This window comes from Elgaria multicarinata, chromosome 4, assembly GCF_023053635.1.
Source record: "Elgaria multicarinata webbii isolate HBS135686 ecotype San Diego chromosome 4, rElgMul1.1.pri, whole genome shotgun sequence".
Lineage (NCBI taxonomy): Eukaryota > Metazoa > Chordata > Lepidosauria > Squamata > Anguidae > Elgaria > Elgaria multicarinata.
In genome coordinates, this window is record NC_086174.1 from 38,524,352 (window position 1) to 38,543,804 (window position 19,453).

Below are 19,453 nucleotides of genomic sequence, written 5' to 3' on the forward strand. Positions count from 1 at the left end.
ATGTCTGCCTTTGAAGGCAGTTCACAACTTCCGTCGGTACAAAGTGCACCTGCCAGGTTTTGACTGAAGCCAGCAGATTCGATTATTTTGCAGTGATCCTTCCTCCTCTACATTGGTTACCGATTTATCATCTCCATTGGGCTACCAATTTTTGGTTCTGCTCAGTGTGCTGGTTGTGACATTTATAATGCAATCTTTTGTATATTTACTCAGAAGTTAAGCCCCATGTATTTAGTGGGACATATTGTGCATAGGCTTGCAGCCATAAAATTCTAAATAGCCTGGTACTAAAGTATGTCAAGAATTGCGCCTCTACCCTCTAATGAGTTTACCTGAGCACTATGATACACTTCTGAGTGTGACCCTTCCCCCCCCTTTGCCATCAGATCTGTGGTTTGTAGGCACAAAAGACAGGATCTTTTGGGCCAAGAACAGTTAGCAAAAACTATTCTATTACCTTTCTGGAGATTGGGCTGGAAGAGATTCAACCTCCTCCTGCAGCCCCTTAGAGCCTTTCTACATGAGGCTTTTATTGTGCGCTCATGGTAATTTGCGGGTCCTTTTTTCCTTTTTTCCCCCTAACAGGGAAAGTATTATTTTTCCTCAGTGGCGTTATAGAACCCTTGTGTAACTGGGCAATCCCCCTAATGGTTGTGTAATGGAACATATAGAAAGGCAGAGAAAGAAAACTCCCAGGGGGGAAAAAAACTTGTGTAAAGGAGCAGATCTTTATCCCACAAAGAATATGGAAACAGAAGCCTCAGTAAAAGTGTAGATTAAAAATGTCTTGTAGAAAAGCCTTTATTCATACCCCCATATCTGCTCCAGAGGTTTGGGGAACTTTCTGTAGCTGTTTTGGGGGCAGAGGGACTGCAGCAGGGAAAGGAGGGGAAATCCCATTGTTGCTTGCATGACTTGGAATGACACCCATTGTTTTTAATCAAGATATGACAATTGCTTTTTCTGTAAATTGTTTTAGATTATTTTATTAAGGCTATTTTGTTATTGTTATTTTACTATTAGCTTTTGAAGTTCTGCTGTGTAGATGTGATCATTTATTCTTTCTCGGTGGTGGCTCCCCAATTATGGAATGATCTCTCTAATGAGGCCTGACTGGCACCAACATTGCTATATTTTGGTGCCAGATGAAAACTTTTCTGTTTTTGCAAGCATTTATCAATATGTGATAAGCTTCATTGATCCTGGATCTGTTTTTATAGTTGTTTATAAAGTTGTTTATAGTTTCTGTGTATGTTGCATGTTTTTGTGGTTTAAAATTTTGTATATTGTTTTTAATTGTTTTAATCTTATGTAAACCACTCAGAGAGCTTCGGCTATGGGGCGGTATAGAAATGTAATCAATAATAATAATAAAATAATAATAATAATAATAATCAACATGTGGCTGAGACCATCCCAAAAGCAATGTGGCAGAGGTAATAGTAGTCTGAAATGTTATATAAAATAGGTGGATAAAATACATACAAAACAACTCCAACACAACCAAAAAGCATCACTCACAGAATTTTATAGTACTTAAAAAAAACACCTCAAGTTTCGGTTTTGGCAAGTATCTAAAGGAGGGATGGGGAATGTGGGGCCCTCCTGATGTTTTTGGACTGCAACTCCCAAACTTCTTCACCATTGTTCTGTTGGCAAAGGCTGATGGGAGTTGCGGTCATAAGAACATAAGAAGTGCCATGCTGGATCGGACCAAGAGTCCATGTAGTCCAGCACTCTGTTCACGCAGTGGCCAATCAGCCATCGGCCAGGGACCAACAAGGTGGAACAGCACCTTCCCACCATGTTGCCCAGCAACTGGTGCACACAGGCTTACTGCTTCGAATACTGGAGATAGCATATAACCATCAGGGCTAGTAGCCATTGATACCCTTTGCCTTCAGGAATTTATCCAACCCCCTTGTAAAGCCATCCAGATTGGTGGCCATCACTACATCTTGTGGTAGTGAGTTCCATAATTTAACTATGCACTGTGTAGCATAGTTCTTTATTTGTCCTGGATGTCCCACCAATCAGCTTCATGGGATGATCCTGGGTTCTAGTATTTTGAGAGGGGGAGAAAAATGTCTCCCTATCTGCATTCTCCATACCATGCATAATTTTATACACCTCTATCATGTCTCCCCTTAGCCTCCTTTTTTCCAAGCTAAACAAACCCAGTTGATGTAACCTTCCCAACAACATCTCGATGGCCACACATTCCCTATCCCTGATTTAAGGGAACTGGTCCATATTTCATTGGTAGACACGGAAAACCCCTCTCTCCGCACTACCACAGTTTGAATGCATTGCAGAAGTTTTTAAGAGGTGCATTTTGTTGATTTTAAAGGTCTTAAAGGGACGCTGGGGAGAAGGCTTTTCTGACGCATGAAACAGTTAAGGACTTTATGGATAAAAATCAGCTTCAGTGCCTTAAACTCTGCCTTAAAAACAACAGGATGTCAGTGCTAATATTGGAGTACTGTTGGAATACGATCCCAGGAACTTACCCCAATCAGTAAGTAGTTAATAAATCGGTGTGCCACACATGCAATAGTTATCTATAACCACCCAATATGACAAAAGGACCTTGTGAGCCTATGTGATCTTGAAATACTGTCAATAAGTATCTGCAAAAACATGACTAATTTTTGGCATGCCCACTGTATAGAGGAAAGTTCTTCTTTCTTCCCTGGATCTCCCAGCTCTTGTCAATAATAGATGGAGACGGAGCACATTTGTATTTTATTCTATGCTCTCTACCATGATTGTAGATGCATTTTTTAAAAACTGTGCACATGTAATGTTCCTAGGCATTTTAAGGTCTGCAACATAGGGAGGGAGCTGCCACCATGTGTGCATCCCAGCTGGGTGCTTATTCCAGTTCAATGCATACATTTTGAAAGTACTGCTGCTTGCTTGTGCCATCCGGTTCTCTTGCTTCCCCTTGTTTGCGCTAAACCCATCCTGCTTGTGGTCTATAGCTTGCAATTAGCACTACTTAATAGCTGTTAAATAGGGTAATTGGCTGTTATCCTCACAGAGGTGTTCCTTCAGCAGCTGATATTTCTCTATGAACCAAGCTAACAGCCGTTGAGCTCTAAGAAGAAACCTAAAGTAAAATTCAATTATTTCCTTGCTCTAAAAACTTTGGGTTCCTTCCTGGCCTGTACATTTGGCGGCAGGGGGATGGATTTTCACATTATCTGTTTCTAGTAAGCAATAATGTGGAAGTGATCACAACAGATCACAGATTTCCATAGGGATATATTGTAGACATGTTTAGCTTTCCAGAAAGGGATGATGAAGACTTAAATGCTGTTCACTAATTGGCTTCTCCTCCTGCAGTGTTACCATATGTGATTAGAAAGAGCTGAAATGCCAGCTGAAAAAATAGCTGAGGAAATTGAACCAACATCAACCATAGTTCTTACTCATCGTCTGGATTCTTAAGATGCTTTGTCAGGCAGGTCTGGCCTGTGTTGGGAAAGTGTAACATATATAAACTCCACTCTTCCATGATATTTGTCAGCTCAAAGTTAGGTGTTTCTTGAAATGGTCTGGGAAGAAAATAGGAACTTGAAAAAGCTTCTTCTTTTTTTTTTCCTTTTTTTTTTTTGGTTGATTTTCAGCAAAGAACGTACTCAATACATTCCATAGCATACATGAAAGCACTATGAATATATCAAACAGATGAGGTGACTTGATCTGAGGTCTACAAAAAATATGATTCCTAAGAAGGATGCAGATGGCAAAGCTAGTAAGTGGGATTATACATAATCTGTAAAGGGGATCTAGGGGAAAGACCAGAGCAGAAGTTACACTATTGAGTTACACCATTGTTTCTTGCCTGTGTACATCCACAATGGTCTGGATTGGCCAAAGAATGGGCTGATGCAGTTATACAGCTGAAATGGCCTGGCTCTGGATAGAGAGAGTGCCTAGGAGGCAGACGTGAGCTGTGCTGAGCGTTTTAAATAAGGAATATGATGGGGTGGGGATGAGAGACCAGATGTTACTATTCCCTTAAATCAAGCACATGTCTCACATTTAAGTGTACAGTGATAAAAGCTTGGGCCACGAGCCGCTACATGGAGAGTTTGGTCTACTGAAGTGACAGATGGAGGGAAGAGGAATAATTTGTTTGGTGCCTCTGGAGGTAGAGACACTTTCATGCAGTTGTCCTGGCCAAGTGGAGAATTTGTTACTTTGCAGCTGAGATAATCCATATGACTGTAGATCAAGTTGCACAAAGCAACTCAGTAGAAAAGCAACCTTCACCTGCCTACCCGTCCTATGTTACAATAAAAATACAAACACGCTACTTCGTATACTTCTGGTGTTGGATACTTAGCTTTTGAAACTGTGAGCCTTCTAGGGGCTCATCTGCACCAAGCAGGATATTCCACTATGAAAATGGTATATAAAAGGCAGGAGCCACACAATTGCTTTACAGTGGTATTGAAGTGCACTGCAGGATCTACACTACTGCTTTTATAGCAGTATTGAAGTGCACTGGCAACTGTTGGGGCCCATGGCACATTTGCACCAAGCAGGATATAACAATGAAAGTGGTATGAAAGCGATATATGTTATGTGTCATGGGCAACAACAGTTGTCAGTGCACTTCAACACTGCTATAAAGCAGGAGTGTGGCTCCTGTCGTTTATATACCGTTTTCATTTTGCTTTCATAGTAGAATATCCTGCTTGGTGTAGATGAGCCCTAAGTTGACAAATACATGCTACTTTTGATTTTTCTACTCATAATTTCTATGTACTTTTCATATTTGTTATAGAACAACACTGAACTTGTATAGGGTACAAGCGGGAATGGGGGGAGGTTTAAATTAGACATTGGCAAAGATTGCCTTTACACTTCACTAGGTAGACTATAATTAGTCATTGACTATCATCTGCCCGTTTTTCCCTACCCTGTGCCTGCTTACCCTTCCCTGTACCTGTTGGCATTCTCTTCCCCTCCTTATTGTTTTACTATGATTTTATTAGATTGTAAGCCTATGCGGCAGGGTCTTGCTATTTACTGTTTTACTCTGTACAGCACCATGTACATTGATGGTGCTATATAAATAAATAATAATAATAATAATAATAATAATGCACAGGTGTCCTGTAAGCTTGAGGTCTACAATGTAGAGTCCTTCGGCACCAGGCTCCTTGTCCCTCCTGATTTTTATTTCATTTCTTAAGTTCTTTTAAGAGTTTTTTTTAAAAAAACTAAAATGCTGACATGTCACAAGGTGAAGGGCTGCTCTCCAGTGCCATCTTAATCTGAGTGCAAAAGAATGACTTTTTGTTTTGAAGATCCCACCTCTGCCTTCTACTTGGGTTTTTGGGCAAGTGACTTTCCTTTCAATTTGGCATCTGGAAAATGAGTGCTTTGTGACCAGCCATGACCACTGTGGCAGCAATTTTTTGAAAGCACCCATGACGCACTTTCAAAATGTCCTTGCTGTGAGCTGACCAGATAGCTGAAAAAAATGTCTGTCATGTGTCGACCCCATGAGTTCACACACTCAGAGGAACATAATGCTGTCAGTTCTTCCATTGCTGTAGGATCGAAGGAGCCAGCTGAGAGGCCCCATACCATCAGGATATGGTTCAGTAAGGATTGCAGGATCAAATTTATATGAATGTATACATCAGCCCATAAGGGGACAGGTGTAGAGGTGAGTTGTATATTTGAAAACACATAGTGAACACACAGAGAGCCTTGGCCAATCCCATCCTTGACTGCATGTACTGGATGTGTAGTTTTTAAATAAATGTCTGCTCTCAATACATGTTGGTGGTCACCATGCAGACACTGACGGCTTTTCTACTAGAGGCTATTAATTCACAGGAGTTACTTTTGGATTCGTTGCAGAATTGACAGCCAAACACTACACAAGGAGCATTTCCTTCCCTGTTCTTCTGCTGCATAACCTCTAAGTGACACTGTGGTATAGCAGATCAGCCAAATTCACAAGTGGAAACAGCATTTTCCTTTGCTTTCAGAAATCATACGCCATTTTTCCTGCTCTAAAAAACACTCATGAAAAGTACTGTTTACAAACAAAAGCAAAACTGTAGGGTTACAACTTTGTCTAAAGAATCCATAAACAACCGTGCATAGACAAGCTGTGCGGTTTTGCTGTTTAATGCTTGTTTTGTAATGTAAGTTTTGTACTGTTTTAATAATGTTTGCGGTTTAAAGATATATTTGCTGTGTGTACTGCTGGAACAAGGTTGTTAAGTAGTTAATTCTAGTGGGAGGGGGAGTGAGTGACTGGGATGTGAGAGTGAATGTTGATTGGCTGGTGGTTCAAAGGTTAGGGTTGGTGGTTAGCAGGGCGTGGGAGGAGTTAACAGAGAAGCAGTTAGTGAGAAGTGTGTGAAGAGTGAGAGGAGAAGGGTTTTGGATCTGTCAGAGAAAGGGTCTAGATTTAATGTAGAAACAGCATGTTTTATTAATTTGGAGAACAGAGTGAAGGGAGGAGAGATAGTGTAGTCTAGAGGATAGAGTAGGAAGGGTTGTATATGGAACTGTACTGAAACATATGCTTGAACCTGATGAAGGCATTACGTTCTTAAACTGCATAACCTTACTTGTTAATAGACATTCTTTTTGTTTCACACTGGAATGTTTTGTGAGGTATCTGAGGTAGGGTACAGCGGAAGGGAAGGTGCGAGTATAGGGTTGCTGGGCTGGGCTGCTGTGATGCCAAACAAGGGTGGCGATCACAGAGACAGTGAGTAGCACTCTGATGCCCCGTTCCATTGCTGAGATAAATAATAATAATAATAATAATAATAATAATAATAATAATAATAATAATAAATTTATTTCTTGCCTGCCTCTCCATTTTGATCGAGGCGGGGAACAACAATAAACGATAAAATACATAGTACTCAATTAAAACATAATATACGTTGTTAAAAACATCCTAAAAACAGTTTAAAAACATCTTAAAATTCCCCTGGATAGGCCTGCCGGAAGAGATCAGTCTTTGATTTACAGGGAAGAATAAAGGAGGACCAGAGGGGACAATAAATGCCTCGTGCAGAAAAGCTCACAGTGAACATCTTTCACGTGAATAAGCACATATTTGTCATCTCCACCCAGTCCCTGAAACAATACTTGCTGGATAGCAGCCAGATAGTCTCAGAAGTCAAGTTCATGGTAGGTGCTCCTCATGCTGTGAAGCTATCTTTGTTAAACACAAGGAGAGTAAGCACTTAGGAGCAGTTTGTGTTTCAGGGCCACTGATTCAACACCTTGTGTCAAAAGTGATGGGTAGCAATATGCCAATTGCCAAATGGGTATGTTAACACAATAGTTACACTGTAACTAGTTCAGTGTGTATCTGCGTCGAAAGAACCTGCTTTGTAAGTGCTATTAACACTGCTGGGCCTGACACCATAATTAACTCATCTTGTATCGTGCTCCCCACCCCCACCTCCGCCTCCAGTGAGAGCATCTCTAGTATGTGTCTTTCACTGATGATAAATCATGGTACAGTTTCACAGTATGAGGTCCAGGCGCTGGTAACAATTTATCACCACTGGACTTTTCTTTTCAGCATTGATTTATAGTATATCTGCAACCTTCTCAGCAAGGAAGATTAATTATAGTAACAAATAAAAAGTGTTTTAATGGTGGGCATCTATCAAACAAAGCAACCTAACATTTAAAGCCATTTAAACTAGGAATATAATTTGTCAGTGGCTGAAATTGATTGCAAAGGAGGGGCTTCTTTTTAGACACCTTATTAAATTGTATTTAGTCTATAACTTGTCTCAAGCCTTCAGAAAAGGGCAGGATATAAATGTAAATAAATAATAAATACTATCTTAATATTGAAGGAACTCATTCATGGTAATATAATTGTCATATGGAGAAGTGATTTGCCCTTTCAGGAAGTTTGATCCTGCTTTTGTATCAGACTGGGTATACTATATATTTTTTAAATGGCCTATTGAGGGGGGAAAGCAGGATTTGAAAACTTATTAGGTAGACTAGACGTAAAAGCAAACTTATCTTTAAAGAGGATACATCACCTTATGTATCAACTTGAAGGAAAGCTATTATACCTTGAAATTTCATTGGTATTGTATTCTATCCATATGAAATTGAATATACAAAACAGGACATGGTGAATGTGGGAGCTGTGGTTGAACAGTGGCTGATTTATCACATACATTTAAGAACTATCCTGGTAATTGTCCGATACTGTACTTCTGCCATAGCTTATACCAAAAAAGGTAAAGGTAATGGAGGGAAAAAATGGGTGGGAGATCAATTTGACTGCTAGAACCAAGTGGTGAGTTCTGTAAACTGGCATGTATATCCAGGAGGGGCCAGGCTGATCAATCCCCTGTTGCAGGTATTCTTGGTTGGTTGCAAGTGGTGATGCAGCTACCCAATGGCCCTTGATCCTCTTGGCTGGTGACAGAGTGACCTCAGTTATTTCAGGAATGCGGAAGAAGCACTTTTTTCTGGCCAGTGGATGGAGCTGCTCTTTTTCTGGCCAATAGCTGGGCCCGTCCTGGACTTTCCCTTGTCCCAATATTCTTTCTGGCAGAGAGGGGGTGCAAACTTCCAGTGGCCCTTTGGCTTCAGCCACTGGCCAGAGGAATGAGCAGCCTTTCCCTCATGTCTTCAGTCTCCGGGTAAGTTAGTAACCTTAATCGTCTTAAAACTGTGTGTGTGTCAATAAATAAAATCAACATCATGCGGCCACAGATGTATGCAGTTGAGAACAATAGCATTTGTTCCCAAGAAAGCATATATAGGATTTGAGCTAAGGTCTATTCTCCCCTACGAGGGAAGGTTACATCAACTGGGATTGTTTTGGTTGGAAAAAAGGAGACTAAGGGGAAACATGACAGAGGTGTACAAAATTATGCATGGTATGGAGAATGTGGATAGGGAGACATTTTTCTCCCTCTCTCAAAATATTAGAACCCTGGGTCATCCCATGAAGCTGATTGGTGGGAGATCCAGGACAAAAAAAAGGAAGTACTTCTTCACATGGCGCATAAATTATGGAACTCACTACCACAAGATGTAGTGATGGCCACCAATTTGGATGGCTTTAAAAGTGGGTTGGATAAATTCATGGAGGCAAAGGCTATCAATGGCTACTAGCCCTGATGGTTGTATGCTACCTCCAGTATTCGAGGCAGTAAGCCTGTGTGCACTAGTTGCTGGGCAACATGGGTGGGAGGATGCTGTTGCACCATGTCCTGCTTGTTCATCCCTGGCCGACAGCTGGTTGGCCACTGTGTGAACAGAGTGCTGGACTAGATGGACCCTTGGTTTGATCCAGCATGTCACTTCTTATGTTCTTATGACATAGACAAGGGGTGGAGAAATTCATAAGTAAGTGTGTGTGTAGTATGGGTTACACTCAGATATAACAAAACTGCAGCTAAAATAGCCAAAGCCTTATCCCCCACCCTGCAAAAATCTGTCCTATTAAACATATCTTGAAGCAGCTCCAGAATTTGTCTGCATCAGAGGGAGAGGGGAGACATCTGCCATTTGGCTCCTCCTTTCCCAGAAGTATCTCCCTCGGTGGCCATTCCATCTGGCCATTAATTAAATCTTTATGAAGAATTACTGCCTGAATTTGCTTGTTTTTCAGTTCCTTTCTCATCCTCAACCCTCTCGTTCCACTCTGTACCATGTCTATTAGAATATAAGCTTATCAGAAGAGAATATCTTCTTTCGTTCATCTTTGTACAGCACTTTAAAAAGTAAATAAAAATAAATTAATAAATATGAGGAATACACGCAGGAACTTTTCCTGTCATGTGCTGTGTCATCCTGAACTGGACACTGAAAGTCCACTTGGCTTAGAGCCATGGTCAGTCTTGACTTTGCCCTGTATGTTGATCACACTATATTTTCAACGATACACTTAAAGCCTTCTAGGTGTCAACTGGATACATATGGTGTTTGAATCAGGCCTTAGAGTCAGGCTTTTGTGGATCTCCAAGGGAAACAAGCTTCTTCAAATCAGAGGATCAAACAACAGAGGCTCGTGGCCCCAAGGTCAGTGGGGCCGTGAATCCACTTTGGGTTTCAGTTAGAACTCTAAAGGAGCTACCCAAGGTGCTGAACACAATTCCCCAAATAGGTTCAGCACTGTGAATAGGAGTTCTGACTGAAACCCAAAGTGGATTCATCGATCCACTGACATTGGAGCCACAAGCCTCCACTGGGATCAGACAGTTCTTCTATTTATGCCCTCACCCTTTGTGTGTGATGCCCAGAATGTATCACAGAATCATAGAGTTGGACAGGGCCATTTAGGCCATTGAGTCCAACCCACTGCTCAGTGCAGGAATCCAGTTTAAAGCATCCAAGACAGATGGCTGTCCAGTTTCTGCTTGTACTACTGGAAGGCTACCTGTGAGAGACTATAGAACCTGCTACATACAGCATCACCATGTGGGGCTAAGTCGGGTCATCCATTGTTTATCCAGACATTAATGGTTGGTGTTTGGTAAGTGACCCAATTTCCCCTCACACTAAGTGCTTATGTCTCAAACTAAAACTAATGCTGTGTGCACTGCAATCTGCGGAAATCAAATGACCCAGGAGCCAGAAACCAGGGGACAGATCCAACAGTGCCTGTGTGTGAGCACTATCGATGTTGAGCTACTGTTGGTTTATGCTAATGCAACATTAATAGTGCAAGTGCACAGACACTATTGGATACTTCTCTAGGAATCATGCCAGGGGATAAGAGCTGAGGGACAAAGCCAGTAGTCAGGACCAAAGGGTAGGTCGGAACCAGAGGACAAACCAGGAGGCAGGATTAAGGAGCAAGCTAGAAATCAGGACTGTAGAACAATAACAGGATACAGGAACACACCAAAGCTTAGGAAGGCTATGTTGCTCAAGCAAGACTCAACTGGAACAGAAAGCTCTTTTATGATCCTTCCTGTCCGGGGCCTGAGAGTATATCACTGCCTAGGTCAGCAGTGGGGAACCTTCAGCCTATGGGCTGAATCCCTCCATCCCCAATCTGCCTGCTGATGCCCCTCACTTAAGCCTCTTCTTTCAGAAAAGGCAGCTCTGTCGGGAGCCACTGTCTCAAGGCACTCCAAGCACCTAGGGGGCAGCAGTTCAGCTGTTTCCTGTGAAGCATGGACCAGGAAGGATTGCAAGGAGGCAGGGCCAGTCTTCCCATGAGGCATGGTGAATCCCCCACCTCAGGTGGCAGAGCGAAAGAAGCAATGAATTGCACTGCTTTTCACCCTGCCCCACTAGGAAGGCCACCATAGCCGCCGCCTCCAACAGATGCTCTGGAGCGCCCTGCCAGTTGTTCTCCTGCCGTGGCATTTGCCAAGGCAGGAGAGTGAAGCTGGTGGGGTCTATGGAGCAATCGTCCACTCAGCAATGTTAGTGGGTGCTCTGGAGAGCCCTGCCAGTCCCACTCTCCTGATGTGGCAAATACCATGGTGGTGCTCTCTGGAGCAGCCACCCATCCTATATTTCAGTCTGAGAATGGGCAGATGCTCACAGCCACCGGCCTTCTGGCCTTCACTGAGAATCCTCTCAGTGGGAACCAAAGGGCAGGCCAGCTCTCTGGAGAGTCGCGTCAGCTGAGGAAGCCAGCAGCAGGGCTCTTCAAATAGCCAGGCAAGCTGAAATGCCTACCTCTGAACCTCTGGAAGGGGTGGCCATTGGGTAGAGCAGCAGTTCTGTAATCGTTGGTTGTGACTACAGAGACATTTCCATACAGAGAGAAATTAAAATAGAAAAAAGAAAAGAAAAAGTACAATGCAGTCTGAAATGCCATTCTTACAATCCTCTGCTACACTTGATGACATGACCATTGGTTGACTTAAGTGCATTCAAAATAGCATTTCTGTCTTTCACACATATACGCCAACAGCAAAAAAGAGTTTCACAATTGCTTTAGAGAGCAATCCTATGGCCCCTAGACAGCGTTACTCAGATTCCTGGATCCGGGGCTAGAGAACAGTGGTCCAAACGTTTCTATCTGTGCTCTTGCCCTTTCCCCCTCCTCCTCACAGCCGGCACATCCCCAGCCTCCTTCCCTCCCATATGCCTCACCTAAATGGGCAAAAATTCCCATCTAAATTGCAGACTGGAAGCCGCAGGGCTTTGGATACTCTTAAGCCTCCAAGTTCGGAGGCTTACAAGTATCAAGGATGGATCTTAAATACTGTTGTGGTTATATTAAGCCAGTGCTTTCCCATGTGTTCTGGCTGCCAGCCATTTCAAAGTGTTGGTATTCAAAATCCTAAATGGTTTTGGGCCAGGATACCTGAAGGATCATCTCCTCCCACATGTACCTGCATGGACCCTGAGATAATCCTCAGTGGCTGTTCGAAGTGTTAGCCCCCTGTTGCGTCACAGATCGAGCAGGAGTGAAGCTCCAGGATTAGGAGTGCAGCACCAGGATCCTGCCCTTTGAATTTAAAGCCATAACCTTGAGAAGAATGGCCCATATAGAATATTACATTATAAATACATTTACATTGCATTCCTTGATCTTGGTGTGTGCTAATTGTTTATGTCAGATCGTGGTGATAGCAGTTACAAAAGTCCATCTCTAAGGCTGAGACAAGTGAACAAACGTATTCTTTTCCCCTCAAGGACAACATGGGTAGAGGATGTGGGGTATATTCTGCTGTGAATCTATCCACAGTTCTTCAGGCTTTGATACAGTGTGCTTCCAGATGGACCAATCAAAATACATCATGCAGCTATTCCATCTTCTGATCCTTACAGATTATTTGTAGAACAAAAACAAACAAAAAGATGCAAGAAGCCGTAGGAAAACATGGGGAAAGATGAGATTGTTCCCCCTCCCCCACACCCATGAATGAGGCAGGGCAATTGCTTGATAAAAGCCTCTTCTGGAAGCAGCCACAGATGCCCCGTCCCAAACCTGTTCTGACTATAGGCTAAATACAAAACTACTGTACCTAATAAATTCATTGAAATCTGCCTTTACGCCACGCTAGAATTTCACAACTGCAAGCTTGATAGCCCCTATTTCTGGCTCTAGTAATTTTCAAGCTCTCAGAAAGTAATAATTTCTGTTAATGCTTTAGAAGTAATGCTTTAGCTTGGGCCTCCTCCAGGTATTCATCTCATTCCTCTACAGGAAACTGTAATTGTTGAAAATTTCCTAGTTCTTCTCCCACACAAAACATAGAAGATAATTTCAGGATTTATTTTTTGTGTGCCCTTTTCTAATGGCTCAATTACTCCTTCGTTCAAGAAGCAGGAGACATAGGCATGGGTTGGATCCAGGTATTCTCTTGCTGAGGAGCCCAATGATTATGGTACTGTGTATAGCCAATATACCCATAGAGACCCAAGAGTTTTGAAGGTCTGGTTAATTTTTTGGCAAGATGATTTTAAAAAGACCTATATAGGATTTATTTCCATCCAATGTATAATCTTTTCTTTTTTCCCCCCAGCTAGTATTGCCAGAATATTCCATCCATAGCCTTTTCTGTATAATGTTTCTTTGTGCTCAAGAATGGCTGACCCTTGGTTTGAACATTCCTCTGCTTTTCTACCATTTCTGGAGGTAAGTCCTAATCCTACTTAGAGTCCAACTTGCTCATGAGGTTGCCACCTTTAATCTCCCCTTACCTGGCTAAGGCTCCAGGCTGTTAGCAGCTGCAAGACAGGCAGAAATTCAACAGGTGCTATTCCCCCTATGTGAATTTGCAGTGAAGGAGAAGGCCATATCTGTTAACTTGTACCTGTAATGGAGTTGCTGAAGGCACAGGCACTTTGCCAGGTGAAAAAAGAGCAACCGTAGACCCAGTACATAAGCTGTTAGGATGTGATGTGATGTACTGACTGCTGCATAGAAAAAGATGCCATTGCTTAGTGGCAGTGCACATGCATTGCCTGCCTGCAGAAGATTCCAGATTCAGTTCCCAGTACCTCAAGTTAAAAGGATCTCTGATAGCCCAGCAGTTACTGTGGAAGACAGTGGAGGCTGGTGGCTCTGATTTTGGTGGGGGCCAGAATGCTAAAGGAGCTATCCATGGTACTGAACCCTACCCCCACCTTGAATAGGTCCTTTAGAGTTATGACTGAAACCAAAATGGATTCACAGCCCCACTGAAATCGGAGCCTCCACTGGGAGAAGATCCGTGCTTGACTCTGCCATTCAGGGTAAGCACTTACTGGGCTAGATGGCAGAGTATAAGGCAGTTCCATAGCCCTATTCAGGTGTTTCCCTCCTCACTCATTTCCAGTTGCATGAGGTGGGGGGTGGCAGAGAACAGAAGCACACTCTCTAGGCTGTCTCCTCCTTTGTATCCCTGTTAGTGGCCTTCCATGCATTGGGAATTGAGCTTTTGCAGCCAGGGGTATTCTATACTCATGTAGATTCCCCCATGCAATCTAGGCCCCTGGAAGATCAGGGTTCTAAATTGTACAGGGCACCTGCACAAGTAGAAATGGCTCCTCACTGTAGATGTTCAGCTTCCATAGCTTGGAGGATGGTGGGGCTGGCAACAGGGCCAAGAATCACCTGAATAAGGAATCACCTGAATAAGGTTCCTATGTTCACATTATCCTGTACTGTTGTTACAGGGGGAAGAAAGCCAGTGTTGCAGGCAGATGACAAGATATAATCATATGTATATTTGATGTGCTTTTGTGTAGAAAGGTTCTACACTAAATTAGGACCAAATGCCGTGTTTGTTGCTACAAAACAGAAACCAGAGAAAGAACTTCAAAGGCAGGGAGTTTTCCCAACCACACAGCAGGATCTTTCGGGCAGAAAGTTGCTGGAAGGGACCCCAGACACAATGGATTGCAACTACTATACTTTCAATTATAAAAAAAAAAATCTTCAAGAGCCAAGAACATGCAAAAGATCTTGCTCGCTGCATGGGTGGCCGTGTAGACCCTCATGCATTGGACTCTTGCAGGCCCTGCCTTTCCTTGCATTTTTTAATGTTGTGCTGAAATGAAAAATCCATGTAGATTTTGCAGGGGGCTGGGAAATCAATATTCCAGCTGTTCATTTTTCTTGAAATAAGTGCATGAGTTTCATTTTCTGATATAGTATTTCTGTATCTGGATTCCTTTCTGGGGGGGAAAAAGCCCTGCATGCTTGGAAATGTGTAGGGGAATACTCAAAGAAGGAGACAGAGAACAGCATTCGTGAGGATTTGTGGCTTGGTATAAGTTCATTCAGAACACTACAGATTCTCTCCAGGTGTTTCCTTCTCTTTTTCAGGTACTTCCATTGTCCAGCAGACAGTACAGAGCTAGCGTATGACCCACCTGCAGTAATGAATGCAGATACCCTGAGTTACTGTCAAAGAGAGGCCTGGTGTAAACTAGCGTTCTATCTTCTTTCATTCTTCTACTATCTTTACTGGTAAGATTGGACTCACTTCCCCCAGGAACACTGGCATAGAAGTTAGAGCAGCTTCCTACACCCTGGTAAATGGTATAACATCCATCACCCCCAGCAGCAGGCTATTTGGATGCATCACGTAGGGAAGAATGTCTTAGCTGGTGGAGCAGTTTGGAGTGGTTCAGAAGTATGAAGGACATACAGCTACAGCAGCTGAGAACAACCCTTGCAAAGAATAGGCAAGGCATGAGTCTATTTTCTGAGAGTTTCAGATTCGTTAAGTGAGCTTCCTATACTCTATCAGTGACCCCTCCTCTTTGGAACTCCCTGCCCCTGGAGATCAGACAGGTGCCAGTACTAGGCTGCTGCTTCCGGAACCTCCTGAAAACAACTCCATTCCACGAAGCCTTCCTCAACTGACCAGCCACCCTTTGTATTGGTCCTTTGTTTTAAATTGAACAATTTTAATTTGCTGTTTTTATTTTTCTTTCCTTTTTATTCCTATGCGCACCAGAATCTGTTTTAGACATGGAGCAATATATAAATATTGTAAATAATAATAAATAAATACAAGGGTGGTTAATAAGCCATGGTGGTGTGTTAACCACCCCCATGTGTGCTGGTTGTGTGCCGCCTGATTTTCCTGATTACGCTTGCCAGGCATGGCTTGTCGTGATGTCTGAACCTGGTGAGGATGGCTGGCTGGGGTGGTTAATAAACTACCCAGCAACCCTAGTACAGGCCATGGATTCTGAGTGGCTTGTTAACCATCCCAGCCACCCAACCTTGCCGGGTCCAGACATCACAACTAGTTGCGCCTGGGGTGAGTAATTAGATAAATTGAGCGGCAAACAACCGGCACGCGCCAGGTTTCTTAACAAGCCATCGTGGCTTGTTAACCACCCTGGTGTCTTGCAAACCAGCTCAACCAGTGTTCACCAACCAGAAAATAACAGTGGTTCTATTTATGGTGCTCTTACATTGACTCACAACAACGTGACTTTTCCCGATCAGGTCTCACAGGGGGAAAAGACTGCTCACACTCAGGACATTATAAATGATGAAATCCTGTAATGTATAAGAAAACTAACAACTTTCAGGATGTTTTTGTGACAGAGGGACCTCTAGAATGGGTGGGCAACACACAGGCTGTAGACCACATGTGCCCCCCCAGGCCCCCCCCCCCGACACTGATAATGAAAAAAAGAGGGGGCAAAATAGTGGGTTGATCTGGCAGCAAATTGCTATAGAGGTTTAGAGAAGACAAATTTGGCTTGAAAACTTCCATAGTGGCTCTGGAGCCACTATGGAGGCTTAGAACAGACAGATTTAGTTTGATTTCAAGCTAAATCTGGCTGCTCTACGCTTCTTTAGCAGTTTACTGCCGAATTTCACTGGTAAACAGCTACTCCCTCCTTTTTTGCTGCTGCCGGTGTGGCCATGTTGGCAGGAATGGAGCCCATGGTGGTGGAGAATTAACTCCCAGACCGCTTGAAGTTGCAGACTCCTGCTCTAGAACTTGTGGTGTCTCAGTTATATTGGTTATGTGATGCTGTGTTATGTGATGCTATTTTCCCAGTTGCAGACATGTGAGCTGGTTGCCATGCAATCAGCCCTTGCCAATGAATTTTCTTGTTAATTTACGCAGGTGTAGTATCAAAGCCCATTCTCTGAGGTAGCAGCGGTTTACACATGTACCCTACTTAGGGAGCAATCCTATGCATGTTTAGATAGAAAAAAAGTCCTACAACTCCCAGGATGCCTTAGCATGGCTGGCTGGGGTATGCTGGTAGTTGTAGGGCATTTTTCTGTCTAAACAAACATAGGATTGCGCCCTGAGTCAGTTATGATACAGGGATTGTGGTTTATCCACTTGGGCACATTTAGGATCCAGTCAATAAGGCACCATTCTTTGAAATGCACCCTTAAGAAGCTGGCGCAATGCTCCTGAGAAGCCACTTTTTCCTCTTAGCCCGCTGCGTTATTGCCACCCTACATTTGTGGTATGCCATTAGTCCTAACACAATGCTTTATGCACTGTTAATGTAAGAGCACTGCTCAGGACGTGCGTTGATGTTCCATTACTTGGAAAATGCTATTCCAGACTATGCATAAGAGCAACGAAACACCTTTTGACAACCACAGACGCCTTTTATAGATTATGTAATCTGCCATGACCCCCACTGTTTATAAGCAAAGTCAATTTGAAAAGAGCACAGTATATACAATAAACTGCTGACTGTTCAGAAGTGGAAATTCAGGAGTACGTTTAGCAATGCAAGGAAGAGAGAATTCAAATATAAGTTAATGGAATGGCAGAGCACTAACCTGGTTCTGAATAGTGGAAGAGAAGAACCAAAGTACCAGAGACTGAGAGCTGAACTAGAAGTGATGGCTTTTAACAGCAGAGGGGGGAGGAGCAGTTGCAGAGTACAGAAGTTTCCCCACAACTGCCCCCTACAGCAGGCACTTTTCACCCCAAGCAAGCTTTGATTCCAGAATATTGCTTGGCTTGGAGAAAAGCCCTGTGCGGGGGTGGGAGTGGAGGCCAAAGGGGGCGTGCAGGAAGGTAAAGTGTAGTCCAGAAAAGGTCCTGCTCTTTTTATCTGCATGCACCTTTCATTGATACAATCAGACCCATCCCCTCTCATTTTCTGATGATACGGGGAAGGTTCCTGCTTAAACTAGTCCAAAGACCCTTGATGCAGCAACCTTGCTTTGTTAAGCAGATCTGGGTTTGATAAATTCCTGGATGGGAGACCACCCATGAACTACTGCTCTGAGCTCTATGGAAGAACTGTAACATATATTTATATAAAATCTGTTTTAATAAAATATTTTAAAAACTACATAGAGAGATCTCGTCATGTGTAATTTGACTATTACTGCAGCTTTTCCTTAGAAGTGTTCTACAAAACAATATTCTCTAATTAAGCATACTTTTTAATGGACTCTACTGTATAATTATATTTCCAGAATTACATCACATATGGCTCTTTTCCAAAAAGATCTCTCATTAATCTTGATGTTTCTTCCATCCCAGGGGAGAAAGGGAGAAGAAACAAATGAAGAAGCTTCATTTAAATAGAAATCTTGCCTGTACTTCAGGGAATTGCTGGCAGACATTGCAAAGATCAAACATGCTATTGTAGAAGGGGGTTATTTCAGTGTCATATTCGGTAGAAATTCAAGGCCAGCTTGGAAACTTGGGGAAAGCAGATAGATGGATGGATGGATAAATGATACATAGATATCTTGCATGTTGTTATCATTATTATTTATTACATTTATATACCATCCCATAGCTGAAGCTCTCTGGGCAGTTTACAAAAGTTAAAAACAGTGAACATTGAAAACAAATATACAAAATGTAAAACCATAAAAAGCATAGAATACAAACAAAAACAGACAATATCTGTTTAAAACAACTATTCTGGGGTCAGTTAAAAAACTCAGCATATGCTGTTAAATGTTGTTAAATGCCTGGGAGAAACGTCTTGACCTGGCGCCGAAAAGATAACAATGTTGGTGTCAGTTATCATTGTTAAATCTATATAATTTGGATATAACGTGAAGAGGCAATGAAGGAGCATTCTATACAGGTTTAGCAAGGAAGGAAACACAGTTTCAGAGTCAGCATAAACTGTGGAGGGTAACAGAGTTAAGAAAATAAAGGTGGGCCTGCATGTTTCAAAGGGATCTTTTCATACTCTACATTTTTCTTTTATATTCAGCATGATCTACGCTTTAGTGACTTCCTAATTCAGATACCGCCAAAGACTGGAGACCAAAAAGAGTGAAGATAAAGACAAGCCAGCCTACAGTGATGCTTGGTATGTAAAGCACAGCAAAGAGGTGGAAGCTTTGAACCCAACAACCATACAGAATGTAAAAGGGAAAAAAAATCTCCTCAGGAATAACAGCTGACTGGAAGCAACTTGAAGTGAAAGGTGGCTGAGCAAACTGGTTCTCTCTCTTACTTCTCTCTGTTTTACAGCCTTTGGATTTCTGATTTCCCAGCACAAACAAAGAAAATATATATTTATAAAGTAAAATGTGGCCACATTTCAT

The 19,453-nt window shown here is 42.5% G+C and overlaps 1 protein-coding gene across 2 annotated transcripts in view; it reads left to right on the forward strand.

Moving 5' to 3' along the window:
• Positions 1–19,144, forward strand: part of CNIH3 (cornichon family AMPA receptor auxiliary protein 3) — an 84,661-nt gene extending 65,517 nt beyond the window's left edge. For both annotated transcript variants that reach the window (XM_063125595.1, XM_063125596.1), the window contains 3 exons: positions 13,473–13,585; positions 15,260–15,403; positions 19,117–19,144. In XM_063125595.1, the coding sequence (XP_062981665.1) occupies positions 13,473–13,585; positions 15,260–15,403; positions 19,117–19,144 (285 nt within the window). The remainder of the gene's footprint in view (positions 1–13,472; positions 13,586–15,259; positions 15,404–19,116) is intronic.
• The last annotated feature ends 309 nt before the right edge of the window (positions 19,145–19,453 follow it).